Genomic DNA, 25,384 nt, shown 5'->3' on the forward strand with positions numbered 1-25,384 from the left:
CAGCTTTGAGGAATGAAATATAGTCACCTAAGGCTGGGATGCTGATCCTTCATGGATGCTTTCACACCTTCAGAAATAAACTCCTGGTATTTTGCACATGTTGCATTATGGGAACGCAACTTTTTCATATAAACCTGGATTTGAATAATTTGAATAGTTACAATAAATACAAAAAACAGAATAAAATTGCATGCTCAGCAACAGCTTCCAAGTCTCATGCAATGTGAACCTTGCATTTCTCTTTTTTCTTTCATGTTATGCGAGTACCGCTGGCAAGGCCAACATTTGTTGCCCTCCTAATTGCCACTCCCATGAACCAAATGGCTTGTTGGTCACTGCAGAGGGCAGTTAAACACTGGCCATATACTGTGGATCTGGAGGCCAGACCAGGCAAGGATGGCAGATGTCCTTCCCATTAATGTACCAAATTGGGTGTTTACGACAATTACTAAGATGATCTTTACATTCAAGACTTTATCGAATTTAACCAGCTGCTGTGGTGGAACTGTGTACCCCGAGCATTAGCCTGGGGCTCTGGATTACCTGTCTAAGTAACATTATCACGATACCACTGGCCCCCCACCTCTCCTGATCACTATACCACTGACTCCCCACTTCTCCTTATCATTATATCACTGACTCCCCACCTCTCCTTCTTAAGCTGACATATCCTGCTGTGTATGATTCTGTTATTGTAGATGCTGAAAGTTATCTAAATAATAAGGCCAATCAATCAGAGTACAACAGAGGTGTCCTTCACCATACTTAAGGCCATCCGTATTTCTACATTCAGGTAAATTGCATAGGGCTGAGATTTTGGCTGTTGTCCAAAATTAGCAATAACGAAGTTGTTAAAAAGAAATCTATTTTTTAACTAATATCAGGACTTTATCCCAGTCCCTCTCAGATACTCTGGTGTAAGCAACTTGGGAACGAGCAATAAGTGCCATTCTCTCTACGGTCAGCCCTACGGAAAATAAGTTCTCCACTCCCTTTGTTCCTGCTTTATGATCCTGAGCTCATAGAGGAAAATCACCCCATACCTTAATGGAACATTTGGAGACAAAGTTAGTGAAGTGAACTGGAAATGAGGAGTCAAATCATCCAACATTTTTCTCTCTCATCACCCCCAGTAAGTATGACTAACCTGAGTCCCACAGCCATTGCAACTTGCTGAAGTTTCTTCTAGTTTTCTCTCAATTTCTATTGCTCTAGCTGCACCTTTCAGAGGAGAACGACACACTGCACAAATTGGCTTTTTTGGCTTCTGTAACGCGAACAGGCAATTGGTGCAAAATCTAATTAAAAACAAGTTTAGAAATTATTCAGTTCAAATAGTAGATGCAAGGTGGCTGAATCCATTCTTCAATATTGTCATTAAAACAAAAAAACAAATAAAATTACGGAACTTAAAATCGATGTGTTAATAACTTCATGTTTTTAAGCTATAGGTTAAAAACTAATTCTAGTCTTCCAAACATCTGCAGTTATCTTCAAATCAGCAATTTAAAAGGAAGCATAGATTGCACAAACTGTATGAGATACACTGATATTTTTGAACCCTAATCTTTTGAACTCCAAATCAGAAAGTTTTTCCACAACAGAGGTTGGAACTGCAAATGGACTTTGCCACTAGTTTCCTCTGTTGTTTTTCAACAGCATAACTGAAGCACAGAAGAGTTCCCTTCAAAAGGCAAGGCAGCTGAGACAATATTTCCCTATGCAAGTGTGGTATGGAGATGGTTTTGTGGCACAACAAATGTCCTCCTACTATCTTGTAAAGGACTCAAGATGTCTCTCGGTGTGTGATCACTTAGAATTGAAAGTTAAAATGATCATGAGGTAATGAGAGAAAATAGAAGAGGGAAAGTGAGTTGGAAAAGGCAGCATCAATGTATGGGTGGGGGGGGGGGGGGGGGGAGAAACAGGAGAAATTAAAAGAGCAATAATAAATGGAAAAGAGAGGAGGTGGGAGCTGAAAGCGGGTGGGTGAGGAAGGGCAGGAAATGTGTTTGAGGTGCAAGAAAGCAACAGAAGTGAGACTGGGTAGAAACTGTGGTGGATGAAGGGAGAGCAGAGAGAGCATAAAGGTGGAGAGCATGCATGTTCAGCCAAGGAGAGGTGGGAAGAGACTTTGAGACTATGGACAGGATGGTAGCATAGTGGTTAGCACAGTTCCTTCACAGCTCCAGGGTCCCAGGTTTGATTCCCGGCTTGTGTCACTGTCTGTGTGGAGTCTACACGTTCTCCCCATGTCTGCGTGGGTTTCCTCCGGGTTCTCCGATTTCCTCCCACAGTCCAAAGATGTGCGGGTTAGGTGGATTGGCCATGCTAAATTACCCTTAGTGTCAAAAAAGGTTAAGTGGGGTTACTGGGTTGGGTGAATAGGGTGGAGGTGTGGGCTTGAGCAGGGTGCTCTTTCCAAGAGCTGGTGCAGACTCGATGGGCTGAATAGCCTCCTTCTGCACTGTAAATTCTATGATTCTATGAAAGTTAGTGCGTGAGTGAATGATGAATAGGTATAAAGGGAGAGAACATGAGAGAATCCAAAGGGAGTGAGTATTTTGCAAATGAGGGGGGTTATGACAGTAAACTCAAAGCTACTTCAGAAATAGCTGTGTTTGCTAATGTGCACATACAAAATATGGCAGTCACAATATTGCATCATGGGACATGGTATCACTGGCTGAGCCAGGGATTTTTGTCTATTGCCCTTGATGGAGCAGTTCAAAGTCAACCACATTGCTGTGGATCTGGAGTCACATGTTGGCCAGACCAGGCATGGATGGCGGATTTCCTTTCCTAAAGAACATGATGGATTTTTACAACTAAAATTGATAGTCATCGTCATGGTGACTATTACTGAAACTAGCTTTACATTCCAGATACCAGTACATGTATGGAATTTAAATTCCATCAGTTGGCATAGTGGGACAATGGTTTCATGGTCATCATTGGACTTTTAATTCCAGATTTTTATTGAATTCAAATTTCACCACCTGCAGTGGTGGGATTTGAACCTGGTCCCCAGTTTCATGTTGCCAGAGCATTACCCTGCGTCCATGGATTACTAGCTCAGTGACAATACCAACCCTCCCGTGTTATGACATCATAGACAAACATTTAGTATCTCCCTGGAGAGATCAGGTTCATGTCTATGGGATTATTGGCTGAAATTTGTGTTTGTGATGCAATGTATGGAGAACAATAAACAACACTGCATCTTTAACATCAAAAAACATGCCAAGGCAGAGGTGTAAGAGCGAAATAAAAGCACCCAAGGGTGAGTCAATCAAGGTTAGTCTTAAACACCTTACAAGGAGGTATGGAGAATGAACAGACTCAGGGATCGAGCACAGCGCCTGTTGAAAAGTGAAACATAACAATGCAATTTTCTTGATTCTGAAAATTCATCCCTACACTGTAAAATATAGTTAAAGTCACGAGTTTTTAGGGTCAAACTGCGACCTTATAAGCAATCAAAAATAAAAGGTTAGATTCAGTAATCTGTTGACCTTTAAGAGTCCTTATATGTTTAGACGACAAAGCATCATAGTTTTTAACTTTCACCTGCAAATGTTTTCATCCGGTTGCAGCGCAGTTATAGTTTTTTTTATAAAAGCATCGTCGCATTCGCAATATTATGTTTGGTGTTATGAATTACAGCAGGAACCAAAATACTACAGTTCCCTAGATTCAGCGCGAATCCAGTACATCACAAAAACGAAACCGGGAGTATGTATTATGCGGACTCACTCCGGTCGACTCACAGTCGATTCGAAAAATACTCGTCATAAAACAAAACCGACGTTTTGCAATTCGAGCTCTGCCGTGTAATAAAAGTCAGATGCAACCCCGCTGCGAGTGTAAAATAAAACAAACTTTGACGAATTCTGGGGCGGATTTTAAAGAAACAACAAAGGAAAACGTAGCAAAATTCCTTCTTACACATGTTTGCATTCCACTCGCATGGGATTTTCGTAAATTTCGAGGCAAACGGGGCAAGTTAAAGCTTCTTTGTCATCCCCAGATGTTTCTTTACGACGTGACGCGTCTTCTTTGTAGTTCATCGCCATTTCTACTGCTGTGTGTCCTTTTCCGCAAACGGATAACGTCAGGTGGAGGCGGTGACCCTGAAGGGAGAAAAAGGAAAGTACCAGTAATGTGCAAATGAGAATCACACAGCCCGAAGGAGGCGGCGCCGCCGTCTCTCAGTTAGTGGAAGGAAGGATCACGGCTGCTTTCAATCGCCTTTGGAGGCACAAAACACTTCCGGTGCCGTCTCTCCACAATCTAAATTTACAAGAGAAATTTTCCCCTTTTGTGTTTATATTCTCGGGCCGTCATCGCATTTCTCAACGCTCTTGACCAACACACAAGAAATTGGACAACGTTTTTGCTAAAACGCAGCCTGCTCCTCTCCAGAACATACAACTAATAATCTCGAAGATAATTTAAAATTTAAAAATAGGGTGGGGAAGGGGGGTGGTAGTAGCATTCCTTTCGCTAGGTACCAGAGACTGAACACATCTTTAAGTTTTGCTTCATCACACAGGGCTTGATGGTCACTAGGTAGGACTATTAATGCCAGTCAGTGGCCTTATTGCTGCGGATCCTACATGCAACTCTTGCCTCTTCTAGGGGACCAGCCAATGTCGCATTTGGGATAATACAGTTCACTCCTGACAACAACAACAGCAAGGTTTAAATTGAATTCTTCAATAATTCAAGTGCAATCAGTGGATACTTCAATTTTTGGACAAAATGTGACAAATATCTGGAGTGCATCGCTGATGCTTTCTTTCATCTTAACTCAGAAACATTCCAATCACTAAGATTCTATTCTACATTTGTTTTTTTCTGAACCAAAGTTTCTCAAAACTACTTCCATCTTCCCTTCAGGCCAAACATTGAAAATAGAAGCAGGAGGAGGCCCTTTGAGCCTGCTCCGCCATTCATTGCGCTCATGGCTGATCAAGTTCAATACCCTGATCTCGCCTTTCCTCCATATCCCTTGACCCCCTTCGCCCCAAGAGCTATATCTAATTCCTTCTTGAAATTACACATCGTTTTGGCCTCAACCACTTTCCTGTGTAGTGAATTCCATAGATTCACCACTTTTTGGGTGCAGAAATTTCTCCTCACCTCAGTCGTAAAGGATTTACTCCTTATCCTCAAACTATGACCCCCTAGTTCTGGACTCCCCCACCATCAGGAACATTCTTTCTGAATCTACCCTGTCTAATCCTGTTAGAATTTTGTAAGTTTCTATGAGATCCCTTCTCACTCTTCTAAACTCCAATGAATATAGTCCTAACCAATTTAGGGCTAATCATCTGAAGTTGGTGAATTCAATGTTGAGACCGGAAGGCTGTAGCGTGCCTAACTGGAAGATGAGATGCTGTTCCTCCAGTTTGCGTGAAGCTTCACTGGAACATTGCAGCAGGCCAAAGACAGACATGTGGGCATGGGAGCAGGGTCTTGTGTTAAAATGGCAAGCAACAGGAAGGTCAGGTTCCTAAATGCACACAGGCCGAAGGTGCTCAGCAAAGCGATCACCCAGTCTACGTTTGGTCTCTCCAATATAGAGACGACCACATTGGGAGCAGCGAGTGAAATAGGCCAAATTAAAAGAGGTGCAAGTGAAATGCTGCTTAATCTTTAATGAGTATTTTGGGCCTGGGATGTTAAGCATGGAAGAGGTAAAGGTGCAGGTGTTACACCTGTGATTGCATGGGAAGGTGCCATGGGTGATGGGAGAGGTGTTGGGTATGGTGGAGGAGTGGAATAGATTATCCCGGAGGGAACAGTCTCTGCAGAGTGCTGACAGAGGGAGTGAAGGGAAGATGTTTTTGGTGGTGGCATCACGCTGGAGTTGCCGAAAATGGCAGAGGATTATGGTTTGCTTACGGAGGCAGGTGGGGTGAAATGTGAGAACGAGGGGCACTCTATCCGTGTTCTGGGAAGGAGGGGAGGGGGCAAGGATAGTGGTGCGGGAGATGGACCGCACACTGTTGAGGGCCCTGTCAACAACTGTACGTGGGAAATCACGGTTAAGGAAGAAGGAACACATTTTCGAAGCACCACTTTGGAAAGTGGCATTACAGGAACAAACGCGACGGAGGTGAAGGAGCTGAGAAAAAGGAATGGAGTCCTGACAGGATATAGGATGCGAAGAGCTGTAGTCCAGATAGCTGTGGGAGTCAGTGGGCTTGTAATGGATATTAGTAGATACTCTATTGCAAGAAATGGAGACAGAAAGGTTAAAGAAGGGAAGGGAAGTGTCTGAGATGGACCAGGTGAAAGCTGGGGAAGGTTGGAAAGTGGAAGCAAGTTTGATGAATTTTTCCAGGTCTGGACGAAAGCATGAAGCAGAACCAAAATAGTCACTGATGTACCGGTAAAGGAGTTGTGGGAGCGGACCCGGGTAAGCCTGGAACAAGGAATCCCTACAGGGGGCAGCAGGGTAGCATGGTGGTTAGCATAAATGCTTCACAGCTCCAGGGTCCCAGGTTCGATTCCCGGCTGGGTCACTGTCTGTGTGGAGTCTGCACGTCCTCCCTCTGTGTGCGTGGGTTTCCTCCGGGTGCTCCGGTTTCCTCCCACAGTCCAAAGATGTGCGGGTTAGGTGGATTGGCCATGCTAAATTGCCCGTAGTGTCCTAATAAAAGTAACGTTAACGGGGGGTTGTTGGGTTACGGGTATAGGGTGGATATGTGGGTTTGAGTAGGGTGATCATGGCTCGGCACAACATTGAGGGCCGAAGGGCCTGTTCTGTGCTGTACTGTTCTATCTATGAATGTTCCACTTATCCCTTAACAAGGCAAGCATAGCTAGGACCCATGTCCTAGCTACACCTTTGATTTGGAGAAAGTAGGATGTTAAAGAAGAAGCTGTTGAGATAGAAATAGAATAAGTTCAGCCTAGCGGAGCAATGTGGTGGTGGAATAATCTGCCTTCCTATTATTGCTACTGAAGCAGATAACCTCACATTTATCCACATTATACTGTATTTGCCATGTATGTGCCAACTCCCTCAGCCTGTTCAAATCCCGCTGAAGCATTTCTGCATCCTCCTTACAGCTCACCCTCCCACCCAACTTTGTATTATCTTCAAATGTGGAAATAATACATTTAGTTCCCTCGTGCAAATCACTAATATATAATGTGAACAGTTGGGGTCCGAGCACAGATCCATTCACTTCACAAGGCTGAGAGCACAAATTATTGAATTTCTCTTCCATTAATAGTTTTCCCATAGGTCCCCTATGGTTCCCTTTTGGTCCTCTCCCTGATGCATGTGAAGGCCAATTAACTGGTGCTGCAGACCATTCTCTCACTCGTTCCTCTAATCAGTAGCTTATGAAAGAAAAATTGGATATTCTACTTCTGCATTTGCCAACGTGTAATTTTGTTCCCATTCACTGTAAGGGGTGGAAAATTATAGGCTAGCAACACTAAAACATAGAAGCCTACGTGTTTAGTGAAACAAACCATAATAACTGCAGTTTTCAAGTCTCAATGCACACTCACGAGGTAATGACAAGGTTAGAGATATAGGCAGATTCTAGATTAGATTTTAAAATACTAATTTGTACATATTATTAGCAAAGTCTTTTGCATCCGCAAGAACAAATGATTTAAAAACAGCCATTTTCGTATGTTCAAGATGCCAGACTAGATGCAGAGAATAAAGAAGGATGTCAACAAAGAATTAGTCACTCAGTCACTAGTAGCAGCAAAAATGATAATCATAGAATCCCTACAGTGCAGGAGGAGGCCATTCGGCCCATCGAGTCTGCACCGGTCAACTCCGCCCTATACCCCTAACCTAACTTGTACATCCCTGGACACTAAGGCGCAATTTAGCATTACCAATCCACCAATCTTTGGACTTATTATTTACCAAGGTCATAAGCAACTATCTATAATTCTGTTGTGTTTTAATGTAAGTAAAAACAATTATTTAGAAAGGTTATCATCCATCCGCAGTAGATCTTTCAGTGTCCTGAAGCAGTAAAAAGAGAATGAAAAATCCCTCACTCTTTTTCGCTTCTTGCAGAACAAAATCAAGGATCTTGTCTTCAAAATAAATTGACTTGTTTCTACTGATTGTTTCTACTTACTAGGATCTAGCTGCAAACACCCAAAACATAGTAGCAACTGTTAATAGAGGTTATTGTTGGTTATGTCGAGCAACTGTGTCAAAAAAAATAAAAGCAAAGTCATAGAAAGTATTAGATGACAGACCCAGAAAAAATACAGAAAGCATATCATTCCCTTTCACATAGAACAGTGTTCACCGCCTCGAGTAGCTACAAGTGTTTAAGGCCTGCAAAAGCATTTGAACTTCCAGCAGGTATCATTGTCAGCTATCCCTCAGGTCAAGAATGACAGCTAGTCAGAATCGCAAGTTTCTACCAGAAGGGATACATTCAATTAAACATGCTGACATATGCCCAATGTATACTTATGAGCCAAATACAACGTGACCCCATTGTGACCATATGGGAGGAAAGAATGTAGATTGAAATGAAATGAAATGAAAATCGCTTATTGTAACAAGTAGGTTTCAATGAAGTTACTGTGAAAATCCCCTAGTCGCATCATTCCGGCGCCTGTTCGGGGAGGCTGGTACGGGAATAGGCGGAGCTAAGGAATTCATTTAAGGATTCATTTAAGGGCAGTCTCAAATAGTTCCTGATTACGCCAATTAGTATTATCTGAATTAACAGCACAGGGAAGGAAAATCGAAGGTCTGACAGTGCTGAGGAAGGCATTTCATGTTCTGATAGCACTAAGTATCACCTTAAAGTCCTGGGATCGTATAAGAAAGATAGAAAAATATCAATGGGGATGGTTTTACAATCTTGAGTATTGGGCAAATTGGTTTCGGGCTCAGAGTGGATTGTTGTGGAATTAATTAATGTTGAGGATGTATCTAATGACTTTTGCTCTCTGAGGGAACTTAGAGCTGGGTGGTGGAGGGTAAAGGCAGTCTGAGAAGGCGTGTCACAGGGTCTAGCATGGGAGACAGAGGCCAGCAGCATTGGAGGTGCTGGCATTGTGCAGGAAGGGAACCCAGGAGAATGACTCTGCTGGATGCACATTTGGGAAAGACACAAATGGAAAGAAAATAAACAGCATTTCTATACTTTCACAATTCTAGGATCTCCCAAGCCTCTTTACTACTAATGAAGTACTTTTGTAGTCACTATTGTGATGTAGATAAACAGCCAGATCACAAAGTGGTAATATTGTTACACGTCTGAGTTATACAACAATGCCTAGTTAGATATTAGGCCCACACCTATAAACACATAAACCTCAGGCCACTCATGAGGGCCAATAGCACCACTCTAACCTATAAACTATCTAAAGCAATTTCTAAACTTGTCTAAAAAAACGATGATTTAAGAGGGATTGAAGGGATATTCAATATTTGCTGGTGTGGAACGCTTATAGAATGGTTGGACTCAATGTTGTGACTTTATATTTCCAGGTATATACGATGAGTGACACCTTTGCTCATTCATATTAAACCGAGCTACCTCCCTCCCTCATAGCCACTGCGAATTAAAATGAAATACACACTAACATTCTTATCAGTTGGTTGGACGTAAATCAGAAACTTACCTGAAACGAGTGAGCTGCTCAAGTCAACACGACAACCACCCGACCGCCATCAATTCAACGCGCAGGCGCAGTCTCGAGCCAGTGCGAGCACGCAAGCGCACGGGCTCTTGCCAGTGCCAGCGGACGGGCTGATGCCAGGAACAGTGCGCAGGCGCACAGGTTCGAGCCAGTACCAGCGAGCAAGCGCACAGGCTCTTGCCAGTGCCAGCGGACGGGCTGCTGCCAGTATCAGCGCGCAGGCGCACAGGCTCTTGCCAGTACCAGCGCGCAGGCGCACCGACTCCAGGGTTCAAAGGTCTTCAGAGCTCGCGGACCCGGAAACCGGCGCGAGCCAATCAGAGAACGGGAAGGTAGAGACCTGGGCTCTGTGCTGTTGGAGGTGGAGGAAGGTGAGTGTGCATCTCTCATTGCCCGTCACTGCGCCGCATCTCGGATCAGCATCGTTATGTTGCGGCTGTACTACTCGGGACTATGGCGAGAAAGACGTACACCCGCTAATTGAGCTGCATGCGATGCTTGATGGGCTGGGAAGATGGCGGCGTCACATTAGACTGCTAGTCAAGTGGACGCGGGCCTACGTATTATTGCTGGGACTCCCGTGTGGGTTTGCATGTTCCAGTGGCCAGCATTGTGTTTTTTTTGTTTGTTGCTGAGTAGCGGAGAAGGCTGTGTATTTTAAATTTGAAGCAAGCACCCGCCAAACGTAGCACTAAACCGGGCAGTCAGGAAGTTGATGCACAAATGTGATGAAGAGTCAATGCGTAGCTCAAATTGAAGTCTTGTTGATTTCGAAACTGAGATGGTTGCAAGCTGATGGAGGCAGTTAATCCTCGTCGGGCCAGCGAGTCCTGCCTTTTGAACAAAACTCAGATTTAACCTGTTGAATTTGAAGTCGCAGAATCCGGTTTTAGTGTTGTGTTCCCAGATGGGCTAGTGTTAATGATGCTACAGTATGTAGATTAAGATGTAATTTGTATAGCACACCATGTGGTAACCTGCTCGTCGCACCACTCACAAGATAGTCTGGAACAAATTTGTATTGTTTAGTTGTTAAAGTGGAGCATGGCACAGTGGTTAGCATTGCTGCCTCACAATGCAAGGAACCCAGGTTCAATTCTGGCTTGGGTCACTGTCTATGTGGAATTTGTGTATTCTCCTTGTGTCTGCGTGGGTTTCCTCAACAGTGTAAAGATGAGGAGCACTGCTCCTTCAGTTGAGGAAGGAGCAGTGCTCTGAAAGCTAGTGTTTGAAACAAACATGTTGGACTTAACCTGGTGTTGTAAGACTTCTTACTGTGCTCAACCCAGTCCAATGCTGACATCTCCACATCAGTGCAAAGATGTGCAGGTTACGTGGATTGGCCTAGCTAAATTGCCCCTTTGTGTCCAGGGGAGGTGCAGTTTGGGTTATGAGGTTACAGGAATAAGGAGGAAGTGGGTATGGGTAGAGTATTTATTTGAAGGGTCGGTGCAGTCTCTGGGCTGAATGGCCTCCTGCACTGTAGGGATTTTATGATTTAACCATTCCTGACCTTATAAGGCTCCTGCCAAACATATCCTGTGGGTGTAGTCTAAAATAGGCACAATCCAAGGACCAGATAGTTAAGAGTCTGGAAAACTAACATCATAAAAGCACAGTGGGCTAGACAGCTGGCTTGTAATGTAGAACAATGCCAGCAGCGCGGGTTCAATTCCTGTACCGGCCTCCTCGAGCAGGTGCCAGAATGTGGTGACTAGAGGCTTTTCACAGTAACTGCGTTAAAGCCAACTTGTGACAATAAGCTATTATTATTAAGTTTAAGTGACATACAGATGAGACTAATAATAATTGCTATTGTCACGAGTAGGCTTCAATGAAGTTACTGTACTTTAAAAAAAAATATAAATTTAGAGTAGTCAATCCATTTTTTCCAATTAAGGGGCAATTTAGTGTGGCCACTTCACCTACCCTGCACATCTTTGGGCTGTGGGGGTGAGACCCACACAGACACGTGAAAATGCACAAACTCCACACGGACAGTGACCCTGTTCCGGAATCGAACTCGGGTCCTCGGTGCAGTGAGGCAGCAGTGCTAGATGAGACTTCTTAAATGCATTTCTAATTTGTTGGAAGCAGCTTTAATACTAATATTGGAAAAGTGTCTTATTGATCAATTGCAATAAATTGTACTTAAGACGGGATTGAAATTCAGTGTATTGCCCTAGATGAGCAGTGGTTGGTAACAACAAATGTAAAGGAGTTGGGTGATTGCACATCACCTTTAGGGAGAATATTTAATTTATACCACTCCCATGACACTTCCTAATTACTGTAAGTGTAAAATGCTGATAAGTAACTTTAAAAAGAAAATTAAATGTGCAGACTCCAGTACTGTTTTGTATTCCACTTGTATACATTGGTTAAAGTTGTACTGGCACAGCTAAAAGCTCCACAAACTGTTGTTTACTTGGATTACCCAATTATTTTTTTCCAATTAAGGGGCAATTTAGCGAGGCCAATCCACCTACTCTGCACATTTTTGGGTTGTGGGGGCGAAACCCACGCAGACACGGGGGGAATGTGCAAACTCCACACGGACAGTGAACCAGAGCCGGGATCGAACCTGGGACCTCAGCGCCGTGAGGCAGCTGTGCTAACCACTAGGCCAACGTGCTGCCCCAACTGTTGTTTACTTAACAGATATTGGCCAACATACATTAGATAATGTGCTTTAACACTTTGGCAGCTTAACTACTTTCAGAGTTTAAAAATAACTCTTTCCTCCTCCCCCCCCCCCCCCCCCCCCCAAGAAGTAATTCACACAATAGAAACTGTACACACTTGAGCAATAAATAGAATATGGCTGAAAATGCCTATTTTATATTTCATTAATGCAAAGGATTTCACAGCTCTTTTCTGACTTTGTGAGATGTTTACGATTTTGAAATATAAATTTCAATATCCTGTTTCATTTTGTTGTTTGGTTTTCTTTTTAACAACAAGCTGTTAAAATATTGCTAGCAAATTAACCACCCTTCTGTGTTGGGTAGCAAAGATGGCTGAATTTGAAAAATATGGCCACAACTAATAATGATGTTCACTCCCAATGTGGGAAAAGTTAACATTTTAGTTGTGGCAGTTATAGTATTGTCATGAGCATAGAACATACAGTGCAGATGGAAGCCGTTCGGCCCATCAAGTCTACACCGACCCACTTAAGTCCCCACCTCCACCCTATCCCCGCAACCCAATAACCCCTCCTAACCTTTTTGGTCACTAAGGGCAATTTACCATGACCAGTCCACCTAACCTGCACGTCTTTGGACTGTGGGAGGAAACCAGAGCACCCGGAGCAAATCCACGCAGACACGGGGAGAACGTGCAGACCGGAGTCCACACAGGCAGTGACCCAAGCCGGAAATTGAACCTGGACCCTGGCACTGTGAAGCCACAGTGCTATCCACTTGTGGTGCCCTACAGTCATGCAGTAACAATGCATCTTTCCTCCCAAAAAAAGATCTGCCTTGAGGCTTCTCATTGAAATATCAAAACTCTAATCTAAATGATTGGGAATTTAAAACATTACATTAGAATTATGCAGCCATATATCTTGGCAAAGAAAAATAACAACATTAATACTTGTAAGTCACTAAATTTATTTTCAGTACTGAAATGTATAATTAAGGAAGAAATTCAGACTGTTGGGTAAATATTTTTGCACTACTTTTGAATGATAAATGGCAAAATGTAATGGGGTTACGTTTTTGTATTAGTTAGGTTTTTGCTATTTCTTTTTGAGGTAGGAATTTTATTTCAATGAGTGATTAATTAAAATGTAGCTTCAACTGTTTAATATTTTCTTTGATGTTTAGGCAGTGATTTGTGTTCATGTGGCATAGATTCTGTTTAATTTTTAATTTTTTTTGTCTTCCTTTTGTTTACAGTTAAGTGCATCACTTGTCCGGTCATCAGTGATTGTAATCTCAATATTGCTTCCAGTCTGAGAACGGGAAGGCCATGGGCATGTTGTGGTGAACTGTTCCCTGCACAAACTCCTAATGGATACAAATAAAATCAGAGACACTTTGTTTCGGAAATATATACAGATTTGTGAATTAAAACTAAGTGAAAAGGATCACCTAGTTGATGATGCAGGCCTTAAGAAGACGGCTACATCCTTACTTGATTTATATCGGCAGGAGTCGAGTGAAAGATTTAAGATGTTTAGATTTTATGATATGGTGGAGAATGCCTTGCGGATGCTCCGAACATCAAGTTTAAGTGCGCTTCTCACTGCCTTTGGAATTCTGGAAACCTTCTGCACTAACCTCTTTCTATATCCCTGGAAAAAGGAATTTAAAACAATAAAGGTACAGTAGACTGTTTCATACATTGAGCTAACTTAGAAGGTAGGTTACAATTTAAACACAAAATGTCAGTGGATTTACTGGTAAATTGTTTACAGGATCTTTATGATAAAATGAAATAGCAGCAGGTCTGCCAGCATCTGTAGAGAGAGAGAAAGAGATTTAACCTTGACTTGAAACATTAATTCTCTTTCTAAAGATGCAGCCGTACCTTGTCTAATATTTTGAAAGGTTTTCTATTTTTTTTTTTCAAATTTCTAGCATCTGCGGTATTTTGTTTTAGGATATTTGTTCGTTAGAGGCATCTGTTGGTGCATTATCTGGAAAGGGAAAAAAGCTTTCATTTGCATTGAGAGCATAGTCTTAAACAACTAGTATCTTTAAGAAAATGCAATTGATAACTTTCTAAGGATTTTTAAGGGGAAAGCAGAGGTCTAGTCAGGCTACACAGAAGAAACTGATGCCAATGTGACTTTTAGATATGAAGTGTTGATGGTACATAAACTGCAGCATTTTCAAGGAGCTAAAACCTATCCATAATCCATTAGTATTGCTAATGTTTTTAATTTTAATACAATTGTTTTGAATTTAATGTATTTTCTTTACAATCTGAGTGCTGCATTCAATAGGAATGGATCTGTTTGAATGCTAATGTAAAAGCAACCAGACCCAGGGATTATTGTGCAGATGTAACACTGAGTCATTTATGAAGGGTTCAGATTGAATATTTGGCTTGATTAGTCATGGCTGATTTTAAATGGAGCATGGGCTACAATTGACCTTGGTGTTCTTTTGTAAGATGGGGGAATATCAGGCATCACAGTGGCGCAGTGGTTAGCACTGCTGCCTCATGGCACCGAGAACCTAGGTTCAATCCTGGCTCTGGGTCACTGTCCATGTGGTGTTTGCACATTCTCCCCGTGTTTGCGTGGGTTTTAGCCCTCCCAACCCAAAGATGTGTAGGGTAGGTGGATTGGCCATGCTAAATTGCCTCTTAATTGGAAAAAAATGAATTGGGTATTCTAAATTTCAACAAAAGGGTGGGGGAATAAATGCTGAAATAATTATCACCTTTGGGAGGAAGAGAGAAAACTGAGGGGAGATGATTCTTCATCCAACTGAAGTGCTTGAATGAGTCATTATAACCTCAATTTATAATGGAAATGTATGATGCAGCACAAAAATTCAAAATGGAATAAAATCCATTAATCTAATCCTTTTTTTTAAGTGAACATTTGTTACTAACCTTTTTGATCCTTCAGTCTGTGAGGTGAGGTCTGTGGTGGACTGTGGCCTACATTTCATTTGATGTGGGCTTTGTGAGAAAACAACAACTTCTATTTATACAGTGCCTTAAGCATCATAGAAATGCTTTCAGGAGCATTATCGAGTAAAATATGACACTAATCCACATAAGGACGTATTGAGGCAAATGATCAAAAGCTTGGTCAGATATAAGGAGTGCCTTAAAGGAGGAAAGTAAAGTAGGTAGGGGATTCCAGAGCAAGATTTTAGGCAACTGAAGGTATGGCCACAAATGGTGGGCCAGCTAAAATTATGGATGCTCAAGAGGCCAGAATTAGAGGACTGCAGATGTTTGGAGGATTGTGGGGCTGGAGGAGGTTACAAAGATGGGGAGGGGCAAAGACATGGGAGGGTTTGAAAACCTGGATAGGAATTTTAAATTATTTGACTGAGTGTGAGGACAGGGAGTGTTAGGAAAGCAAGACATGCTGCGAGAGCAGCACCGTTTTGGACAACCTCCAGTTTAGGGAGGCCAAAATATGGGAGACCAGCAGGAATGCATTGAAATAGTTGCGTCTCGAGGTAATGAAGGCATAAATAAGGGTTTTGGCAGCAGTTGAGCTGTAATGGGGTGAAGTTGGGTAATGGAACAGAAATGGGAATGGGTGGTCTTGCTGATGGCATGAATATCTGGCTGAAAACTCCTGTTTTGGGTCAAATTGTGGACAGATTGGTTTAGGCTCAGATGTTTGCCTGGGCGAGAGATTGAGTCAGCTAGGGACGGGGAACTGAAAACTATGTCTTTTGGCTTCCCAATGTTTAATTGGAGGGAATTTCTGTTCACCCAGTGCTGGATCCGGATAGGCAGTCTGCTAATTTAGCAGCAGTAGGGGACTGGTAGTGAGATATAGCTGTGTGTCATTTAGTTTTCACACATACACTAAACCTAGCCAAGAGGCAACATGTAGATGAGAAATAGGTGGGGGCCAGAGGTAGATCATTTAGAGGTATTACCATGGGAACAGGAAGAAAATCCATTGTAAAAGATACCCCTGCACAGCCAGATAGAATAGAAACTGGTGAGGGCAGTGCCATCTGATTGGAGGAGAATGGTGTGGTTAACCATGCCAACCAAAAGAACAAGGAACAAAGAAAAGTACAGCACAGGAACAGGCCCTTCGGCCCTCCAAGCCTGTGCCGACCATGCTGCCTGTCTAAACTAAAATCTTCTACACTTCCTGGGTCTGTATCCCTCTATTCCCATCCTATTCATGTATTTGTCATGATGCCCCTTCAATGTCACTATCATCCCTGCTTCCACCACCTCCTCCGGCAGCGAGTTCCAGGCACCCACTACCCTCTGTGTAAAAAAAAGACTTGCCTCGTACATCTCCTCTAACCTTTGCCCCTTGCACCTTGAACCTATGCCCCCTAGTAATTGACTCCTCTACCCTGGGGAAAAGCCTCTGACTATCCACTCTGTCTATGCCCCTCATAATTTTATAGACCTCTATCAGGTCGCCCCTTAACCTCCGTCTTTCCAGTGAGAACAAACCGAGTTTATTCAACCGCTCCTCATAGCTAATGCCCTCCATACCAGGCAACATCCTGGTAAATCTCTTCTGCACCCTCACTAAAGCCTCCACGTCCTTCTGGTAGTGTAGCGACCAGAATTGAACACTACTCCAAGTGTGGTCTAACTAAGGTTCTATACAGCTGCACCATGACTTGCCAATTCTTATACTCAATGGCCCGGCCAATGAAGGCAAGCATGCCGTATGCCTTCTTGACTACCTTCTCCACCTGTGTTGCCCCTTTCAGTGTCCTGTGGACCAGTACACCTATATCTCTCTGACTGTCAATACTCTTGAGGGTTCTACCATTCACTGTATATTCCCTACCTGCATTAGACCTTCCAAAATGCATTACTTTACGTTTGTCCGGATTAAACTCCATCTGCCATCTCTCCGCCCAAGTCTCCAAACGATCTAAATCCTGCTGTATCCTCTGACAGTCCTCATCGCTATCCGCAATTCCACCAACCTTTGTGTCGTCTGCAAACTTACTAATCAGACCAGTTACATTTTCCTCCAAATCATTTATATATACTACGAACAGCTAAGGAGAGAAAGACCAGAATGGAAAGTTTAGCTTATCACAGTCATATAGGAAGTAATTTGTGACTTGAGAGCTGTTTTGGTGCTGTAGCAGAATGGAAACCACATTGGAGCAATTCAGAATGTCCAAATTACCTAATCTTTCAGGACTTGAGGGAGGAAACCGGAGCACCCAGAGGAAACCCAAGCAGACATGGGGAGAACGCTGCACAGACAGTGAGCTAAGCCAGAATCGAACCTGGGACTCTGCACTGTGAAGCCATGGTGCTAGCCACTATGCTACCATGCTGCCCACATGTTCAGATTCTGATAAGACCCTCACTGTTATTAATCTGTGCTTACAAATCTTTACATTTGTTACCTCCTATATTCACGACATCCTCTGCAACTTCATGTTTGAAATTTGTCAATCAGGCTTCCATCATGGTACATCACTAAAATGGCTTCAATCTAGTCACATGCCATCCTCCTCCAACCCAATGGAACTGCCCTCCTGTTTCAGTCATGTCTAAGCAAAGATAACTAGATCATCTCCTGAATGTCTTCTGTTGTGAACCACAAGCTTATCTCCTGTTTACCATTGTTGAATATCTCACCATTGGCATCCTGGGAGTGGGCATTGACCAGAAACCCATCTGGGCCAGTGAGTACAAGAGCAGGTCCGAGGCTGGATATTCTGGGATGAGTGGATCACTAACTGACTCCCCAAAGCCTTTCTTCCATCTTGCAAAGCACGAGTCAGGAATGCGACTAAATACTCTGCAATTGTCTGGATAAGTGCAACCCCAACAACCATCAAAAAGCAAGACCATCCAGAACAAAGATTGACTGACACCACCTTAAACATTGATTCATTCTCCCAAATCACCAGCTGCTCTGCTCTGTGTCTGCGGTGAGTACAATCTGCGAGATGCATTAAAGTGACTCATCAAGACTTCTTCATCAGCATCCGCCAAACCTGTAACCTTACTGCCAAGAAGCGCAATGGTAGCAGGTGCATGGAAACAGCACCACCTCCCAAGTTATGTACCACCCTGACTTGGACATATATCGCGATTTCTTAATTTCTGGGTTTAGTTCCTGGAACTCCCTACCTAACAGCATTTGAAGGTAATTGGGGATAGGCGTTCAATGTTTGCCTGCATTGGTGATGTCCACATCCTGTGAATGAGTGTACAAATTTGAAGTAGGCCCCTTGGCGCCTCCAACCTGCTCTGCCATTTGATAAGATCGTGACTGATCTGATTGTGGCCTCTTCTCTGATTTCTCCATACCCTTTAATTCCCTTGTCAATTAAATATCTATCCAACAGTCTTAAAAAGAGTCCTGAACTCGGTCCAATTCAATGCTTCCCATCCATTGACTCCATCGACAACTCCCGCTGTCTGGGGAAAGCAGGCAGCATAATCAAAGACCCCTCCCACTCACTTATTCACTCTTCCAACTTCTTCCATCGGGCAAGGGATCAAAAGTCTGAGAACACGCACGAACAGACTCAAAAACAGCTTCTTCATCCCTGTTACCAGACTCCTAAACAACCCTCTTATTATGAACTGACCTGATTAACTCTGCACCCCTGTATGCTTCACCTGATGCCGGTGTTATGTAGTTACATTGTGTACCTTGTGTTGCCCTATTATGTATTTTATCTTCATGTACTTAATGATCTGTTGAGCTGCTTGCAAAAAAAGTACTTTTCACTGTACCTCTGTACAGGTGACAATAAACAAAATCCAAATCCAAAATATTCAATGACTCTGCGCCCACTGCTCTCTGGGGAGGAGAATTCTACAGACTAAAAACCCTCAAGAAAAACTTCTCTCTATCTTAAATGGGAGGCTCCTTATAACTGGGCACACCCCAATTCTGGCCTCTCCTACAAAGGGGAGCCTCCTGTCTGCATCCACCCTGTCAATTGCCCCCCGCATCCTGATTCTTTTAAACTCCAATGGATACAATCTTTTGCTTCCAAGATAACACCTTCTTCATCCCAAGAATCAACATTGGGAACTTGGAACATATAATTGTCAGGCCCATATGCCGGAATCATCCTCCCACATCAAAAAATCCATTCATAATGACGTGATGTCAAAACACTGAGAAGCATAATTGGTCTTGAGGCGTGCACCTGGCGAGCAGTATTCTCAGGGGAGCTCGGAGGTGAGTGCAGCGCTAGGAGTAGAGAGTCGTGCCAGGGCTATTACCTGGCTAAAGATTGTTTCCTGGTTTGTGTGGGGCGGCCTTTACAAAGGGCACCCGGACCATTGAGTGCCTGATTTGATGTTGAGGTGGATGAATCAAGAGGCCGGCCTGCCGGTCATACATTGTGGAACCTGTGACCTAAAATAGAGACAGCTGGCATTGCCGCCAACTACTTCAGTGCCACATCCTGCCTACCTTCAGCTTTCGCCGAAATCCGAGAAAATCTCTGCTTGCGTCTTCAGGTTCCCCTTTATCCCCGTTACTTGTTGCTTCCTCAAAGAACTCTAATAAATTAGTCAAACAACTATTTACCCTTCATAAAACCATGTAGACTCAAAGTGCCCTGCTATAACCTCCTGAATAGGAATTCCTACAGTGCAGAAGGAGGTCATTCAGCCCATCGTGTCTGTACCAACCCTCTGAAAGAGCACCCTATGTAGGATAACTCCCCCACCCTATCCCCATAACTCATCCTAACCTATCTTCAGACACGAAAGGATAATATAGCATAGCCAGTCAACCTAACTCGCACACCTTTGGACGGTGGAAGGAAACCGGAGTGCCCAGAGAAAACCCACACAGACACTGGGAGAATGTGCAAACCCCGTATCTTTTACTGTGACAAATATTAGGCTAAACTGGTCTGTAGTTTTCTGCTTTCTGCCCCCCTTTTCTTGAACGAGGAAGCCGCATTACCTATTTTCCAAACTGCTGAGACTTTTTCAGATTCGGGGGAATTTTGAAAAGTTACAACCAATGCATCTCCTACCCGTGGCCCACCCACCAGACAAAGGTCATGATTAAGTAGTCGACCCTGGATTTGGGGATGGAGGTCGGGAGTGATCTGAATATGAAGAACCAAGGCAGGACATTCATTTTGACCATCTGTACCCTTCCTGCTAGCAAGAAGAGTGAGTGAGTCTCATCTTTGTTGAGCCTCTGTCAGGTGTGTTGGCCACTTAGGTATTCGGATACCTGAACTTGGTTTGGGTCTCTTTCAATGGCAGTTCTTACATTTCCATTCCTCCCTCTTGGGGGTTCACCGGGAAGATTAGGCTCTTTCCCAGTTTGTAACCTGAAAGGGGTGGCATGGTGGTGCAGTGGTTAGCATTGCTGCCTCACGGCGCCGAGGACCCGTGTTCAATCCCGGCCCTGGGTCGCTGTCCGTGTGGAGTTTGCACATTCTCCCCATGTCTGTGTGGGGCTCACCCCCATAACCCAAAGATGTGCAGGGAAGATGGATTGTACATGCTAAATTGGACTTAATTTGGGGAAAAAAACAGATCTGGGTACTTTAAATTTAAAAAAAAAAAAAAGAGTTTGTAACCTGAGAAGGCACCAAACTCCCTAAGGAGGCTTATTTTCATTCCCTTGCTGGCTGGGAAGTTTGATGCACAGAGGAGCAGGTCATCCACATAGAGCGAGATTCTATGCTCTCTGCTCCCTCTTCGAATGCCTATCCATCACTCTACTGATGTAAGGGCGATGGCCACTGGTTCGATTGCTATTGCGAACAGGGATAATGGACACTCCTGCCACATTCCCCTTTGCAGCCAAGCTGGTGGCGTCTGTCTGTATGCTCGCCGTAGGCACGCTGAACAGGAGCTTCACCCACGCTGTGAACCCTGCTCCAAACCCAGTACCTCCATTCTACTCTATCAAAGGCTTTCTCAGCGTTCAGGGAGACTATCCCCTCTTGGTGTCCTCTCCCCAGATGGGGTCATTATTACATTTAGCAGGCGTCTGATGTTAGCTGTCTGCACTTGACCAACCCGATCACTGCCTTCAGTGCCAAAGTGAGACTTTGTACAGAATTCCTTACAGGCGAGGGGGGGGGGGGATGTTGTTGGGCCCGGCAATTCTCCAGCCTCACTTCCATGTAATGTGGTGCTTGGTCGGAGATTACAATAGTGTAGTATTCTGCTTTTGTTACCTCTGGAAGCCCTACGACAAAAAAGTTGAAAATCAGTAGCCTTGTGCACATGGGAGAAGAAAGAGAATTATTTTTCTCATGTGATTGAACATCCACAGTCTACCACCTCCACCTGCTCTAAGGGTATTCAATTCTCATGGCATACCTGTCCGTTGTCTGGTCCTGTACGAATTCTGCAATGTCTCAGTTCGGCTGTATATATTTACCAAGACTATCGGAACCCTTCCAGGGTCCTGCTGACTATAACATATCGGTCACCTATGTCCGGCGCAATGCTCATCACCTTGAATTAAACTGTCCTGTTGATTTCATGTGGCCACCCCTCCGCGCCTTGCCTTAGTGTTCACACTTGGCTTATCCAGACCTTCCTTACCCGCTGTTGGTCCCCCTCTCAAGTGTGTCTCTTGTAGGACGACTACATCTACCCTCAGACTCATGAGATGGATGAGGACTCTGGATCTCTTCACCGGCCCGTTGAGACCCCTCATGTTCCATGTTATCCGGATTAGGGGGGTCTGTCGTTTCCCCCCCTTTGTGGAGTCAGCTATACTCTCCCTGTGGGTCTGGACCTAATCATTCAGGTGTGTGCTTGCCCACAGGCCATTCAAGATGGCCACAGACTACTTCCTCATTTTCACCATCACGTGTGGTCTACTGCAACCATCCCTCCTTTTCCCCTGAAGTTCTATTTGGGGGGAGCAATTTGAAGGTGGGAGGACGCAAACAGCTATCACAATGAGACTCTGCCCTACGCTCCTTCCCTCCTGGGATGTGCGCTGTGGCCTCCTGCTTCGCTGTACTCCCATACACCAGTCTGCCCGCTGGTGTAGCAGCTCCCCTAAAGTCAGATACTCCCATCTATCTCTCTTTTTCTCCCCCCGCGCCTGTGCCTGTGGTCGTCTCTGCACTCCTCGAATTCTTGCAGCCTGCGATTGCCCCAATCGTTGATTGCCCAGTCCATTTTTGTAGACAGACATGTTGGCCTCCATGGCGTCACAGTAGTGTTCTTTACCCCAGTACATGACCCATGGCTTGGCAGAGTAGAGCATATCAAACCGAACCCTACTTTGTATAGTGTGGATTTGGCACCATTGAATTCTGCCCACTGCTTGGCCAGGTCTGCTGTAATGTCTTGGTACATTGCACCCTCCACTTGCACCCTCTCATGCTCCTGACCCACCTCGGGATCCATTCTTTGTCCTGGTACTTGTGCAGACTCGCGATTTTCACCCACGGTAGCCCTGGGCCGTTGCTGGAACGAGCTGTGGGCACAATCTACCTCCAGGGCTTGGCGAAGCCCTCATCACTGACCAGCTTCCCGAGCATCGCTGCTATGCATTCTGTGGGCTTTCTCCCCTCCGTTCCTCCAGCAACCCCATGACTCTTGGGTTTTGCCGACGTGATTGGTTCTCTTGATTGTCTACTTTATCCTTTAACCCTTTCTGGGTCTTGTCCAGGCTCGCCGCCTCTGCCTCAAGTGCCACGATTTGGTCTCCTTGGTCTAGGACATAGAACATACAGTGCAGAAGGAAGCAGAAGGCCCATCGAGTCTGCACCGACCAACTTAAGCCCTCACTTCCACCATATCCCTGTAACCCAATAACCCCATCTAACCATTTTGGTTACTAAGGGCAATTTATCATGGCCAATCCACCTAACCTGAATGTCTTTGGACTGTGGGAGGAAACCGGAGCACCCGGCAGAAACTCACACAGGCACGGGGAGAATGTGCAGACTCCGCACAGAACCTGGGAAGCTGGCGCTGTGAAGCCACAATGCTATCCACTTGTGCTACCTTGCTGCTCTTGTCTGTGGTGGCTTATTCAATGTCCCGTGTCGTCGTTGCCTGGTCTTCTAACCTCGGCTTCGTATTGTCCATTGCTTCCCGCATGGGGTTCTTGCCACCTCAACGACTGCTAGCGGGTCTTTTTTTATCTCCTCCCTATATCTCTGTTTTGGAGGCGATGAAGCATGTCAGTTTGCCCATCAGTGCCTGGGTCTGTGCTGGAAGCTCTATGGGACCGACTCTAATTGGTTCAGTGCCTCCACGTGCAGGAAGGCTGAGGTTTCTCTCCGGATTATGAGTATCCATTTGTTGGGATTAAAAGGCTTTAGTCGATGTTCCTAAATGAGAGCCACTTTTTGTGTGACCGCATAACCCATGGCCGCCATCAGAATTCCTTGATTTTTCTTTCTGAACCCGCAAACTGGCTACAGGAACTGTTCTTTTATGTCTCATTCCTTCCTGCCGTTATTGAGGGGTGTTTTTTAAAATCACCCGGACTTGGATGAACTGCAGTTGTTCCTCCAATTTAACACTGGGAAGACTGAAGTCTTCAACCGTTCCTCCCCTACAAACCTGTCACTTTTTTGCTGCAAATAATATTCCCCCTGTCGTGTTGTTGTCTTATTTTAAATCCGATTGTTTACAACCTGTTTGACCTTGAAGTAAACCCTTGCTTTGGCCACCTTTTAACCTGCATTAGTCTATGTTGTCCTTGCCTTTTCATCATCTTCAGATTTGACTATTCCAATGCTCTCCTGGTCTGCTTCACATCCTGTATATGCAGCTCATATAAAGCTCTGTCCATTTACTATCCTGTATCCAGTCACATTCACACATAACACCTATCCTTCCCAATCTACACTTCCCTCAGTTCACTGACTCCTCCAGTATAAAACTCATACATTTGTGCGTAAATCCTTTTGCACTTTGCTCCCCTTTTTATCAAACCTCGTCCAGCACTCCACCCAAACACATTCCATTTTGCATTGCTGCACTTGGCCCAATAATGACGATTGTGTTTTAAATGTCTGGGCCCCTCCCACCTTCATATTTCTCTCCCTAAAACTTCATTCTATAACCAAGCATTTTCTGATATTTCAGTTTAGTGTGGTGTCTCTTTTTGTCTCCTGACATTTCCTGTGAAGTTCTATGATAAATACAAGTTGTTCTTGCATTGGATAAAGGCCTGGCTGATTGGCTTGTGTAAATGTTTTTGCTATGGAACACTTTGGGTTTATTACGATTTTCAGAAAGAATGATCTTCAGTTCCAATGGCTTTTTTTTACCAATTAAATTTCATCCTTCACTAATGCTCCGTTTTTAGAAATTTAATAAGGTTTGAGTAATCTAAATTCTCCCAATAGGTAGTGGAATTTTATTAATGTTCTAGTCAAGCGCAGGGAAGAGCTAGCAGTAAGTTGATAGATCAGGTGTTGCATCATGAGCTAGTCATGATCGGGTGTTGCATCATGAGCTAATCATGCCAGCAAACATCATTAATTGAATAGCTGCTTTCTGTGAAAGATATCATTTTGGCTCCATCAGTTATAAAGCATTGTACCAATAAAATAGAGTACAAAACCTATAAGTTTATTTGATGGTTTTTTAAATTGGGATTCACTGAAGAATGGATGCCCACCAATATCTATCTGTCTGCTCATATGACAGCAGATTGGTTGATTTGAGCTGCACATCTGTGTTTTAGCGATTACATTGTTATCACTTCTTCCCTCATGAAAATGTCTCTGAGCAAAATAGTTGATATAAAGAAATTTGCGTTATTTAATGAGGGGCATGTTAGAGATCGATGAATCTGAGATTAGTTTGGATGATATGTAGTTTTGTTCATCTGATTTTTCTCTGAAACGCCAGAATACATTTTCCTAGCTGCCATTGGCATTCTAGTACCACAGTCACGTGACCATCTGTGATGTGTAAGCTGGTACAATGAGTGTCAACAGTCTATTTGTGCATGGAGGGCATCATAACAAAAGCCTGACCCTGTTCTTGTGCGAAGTGCACACTTTTCAGTAGGGAGCATTGGATAAAAATCAGGAGTGGGAGCACCAGCTGTTTTCCCAAATACAAACTGATTGTATTGGCCCAAGTGCTGGCTAGT

The 25,384-nt window shown here is 44.0% G+C and overlaps 2 protein-coding genes across 8 annotated transcripts in view; one reads left to right on the forward strand and one right to left on the reverse strand.

Annotated features, from left to right (window-relative positions):
* The window catches only part of rnf114 (ring finger protein 114), a 28,113-nt gene extending 18,342 nt beyond the window's left edge, over window positions 1–9,771 (reverse strand). For 2 of the 5 annotated variants that reach the window (XR_005461380.1, XR_005461379.1), the window contains exons 1-4: window positions 9,637–9,771; window positions 3,949–4,133; window positions 1,148–1,298; window positions 28–134 (exon numbers count right to left, since the gene is read on the reverse strand). Coding sequence is in view for 2 of the 5 variants with exons in the window: in XM_038803169.1 (XP_038659097.1) it covers window positions 28–134; window positions 1,148–1,298; window positions 3,949–4,076 (386 nt within the window). In the remaining 3 variants the exon portion in view is untranslated. Of the gene's footprint in view, window positions 1–27; window positions 135–1,147; window positions 1,299–3,948; window positions 4,139–9,636 lie in introns of those variants that run through there. The other 3 variants (XM_038803169.1, XM_038803168.1, XR_005461381.1) reach the window with 3 other exon arrangements.
* Window positions 9,772–9,858: 87 nt separating this feature from the next.
* LOC119969486 (spermatogenesis-associated protein 2-like) overlaps window positions 9,859–25,384 on the forward strand; it is a 36,723-nt gene continuing 21,197 nt past the window's right edge. The window contains exons 1-2 of one of the 3 annotated variants that reach the window (XM_038803165.1): window positions 9,859–10,025; window positions 13,560–13,985. In XM_038803165.1, the coding sequence (XP_038659093.1) occupies window positions 13,674–13,985 (312 nt within the window). In that variant the 5' untranslated portion in view covers window positions 9,859–10,025; window positions 13,560–13,673. Of the gene's footprint in view, window positions 10,026–10,219; window positions 10,245–13,559; window positions 13,986–25,384 lie in introns of those variants that run through there. The other 2 variants (XM_038803167.1, XM_038803166.1) reach the window with 2 other exon arrangements.

The sequence above is a fragment of the Scyliorhinus canicula genome, chromosome 7 (genome assembly GCF_902713615.1).
Source record: "Scyliorhinus canicula chromosome 7, sScyCan1.1, whole genome shotgun sequence".
Taxonomy (NCBI): Eukaryota; Metazoa; Chordata; class Chondrichthyes; order Carcharhiniformes; family Scyliorhinidae; genus Scyliorhinus; species Scyliorhinus canicula.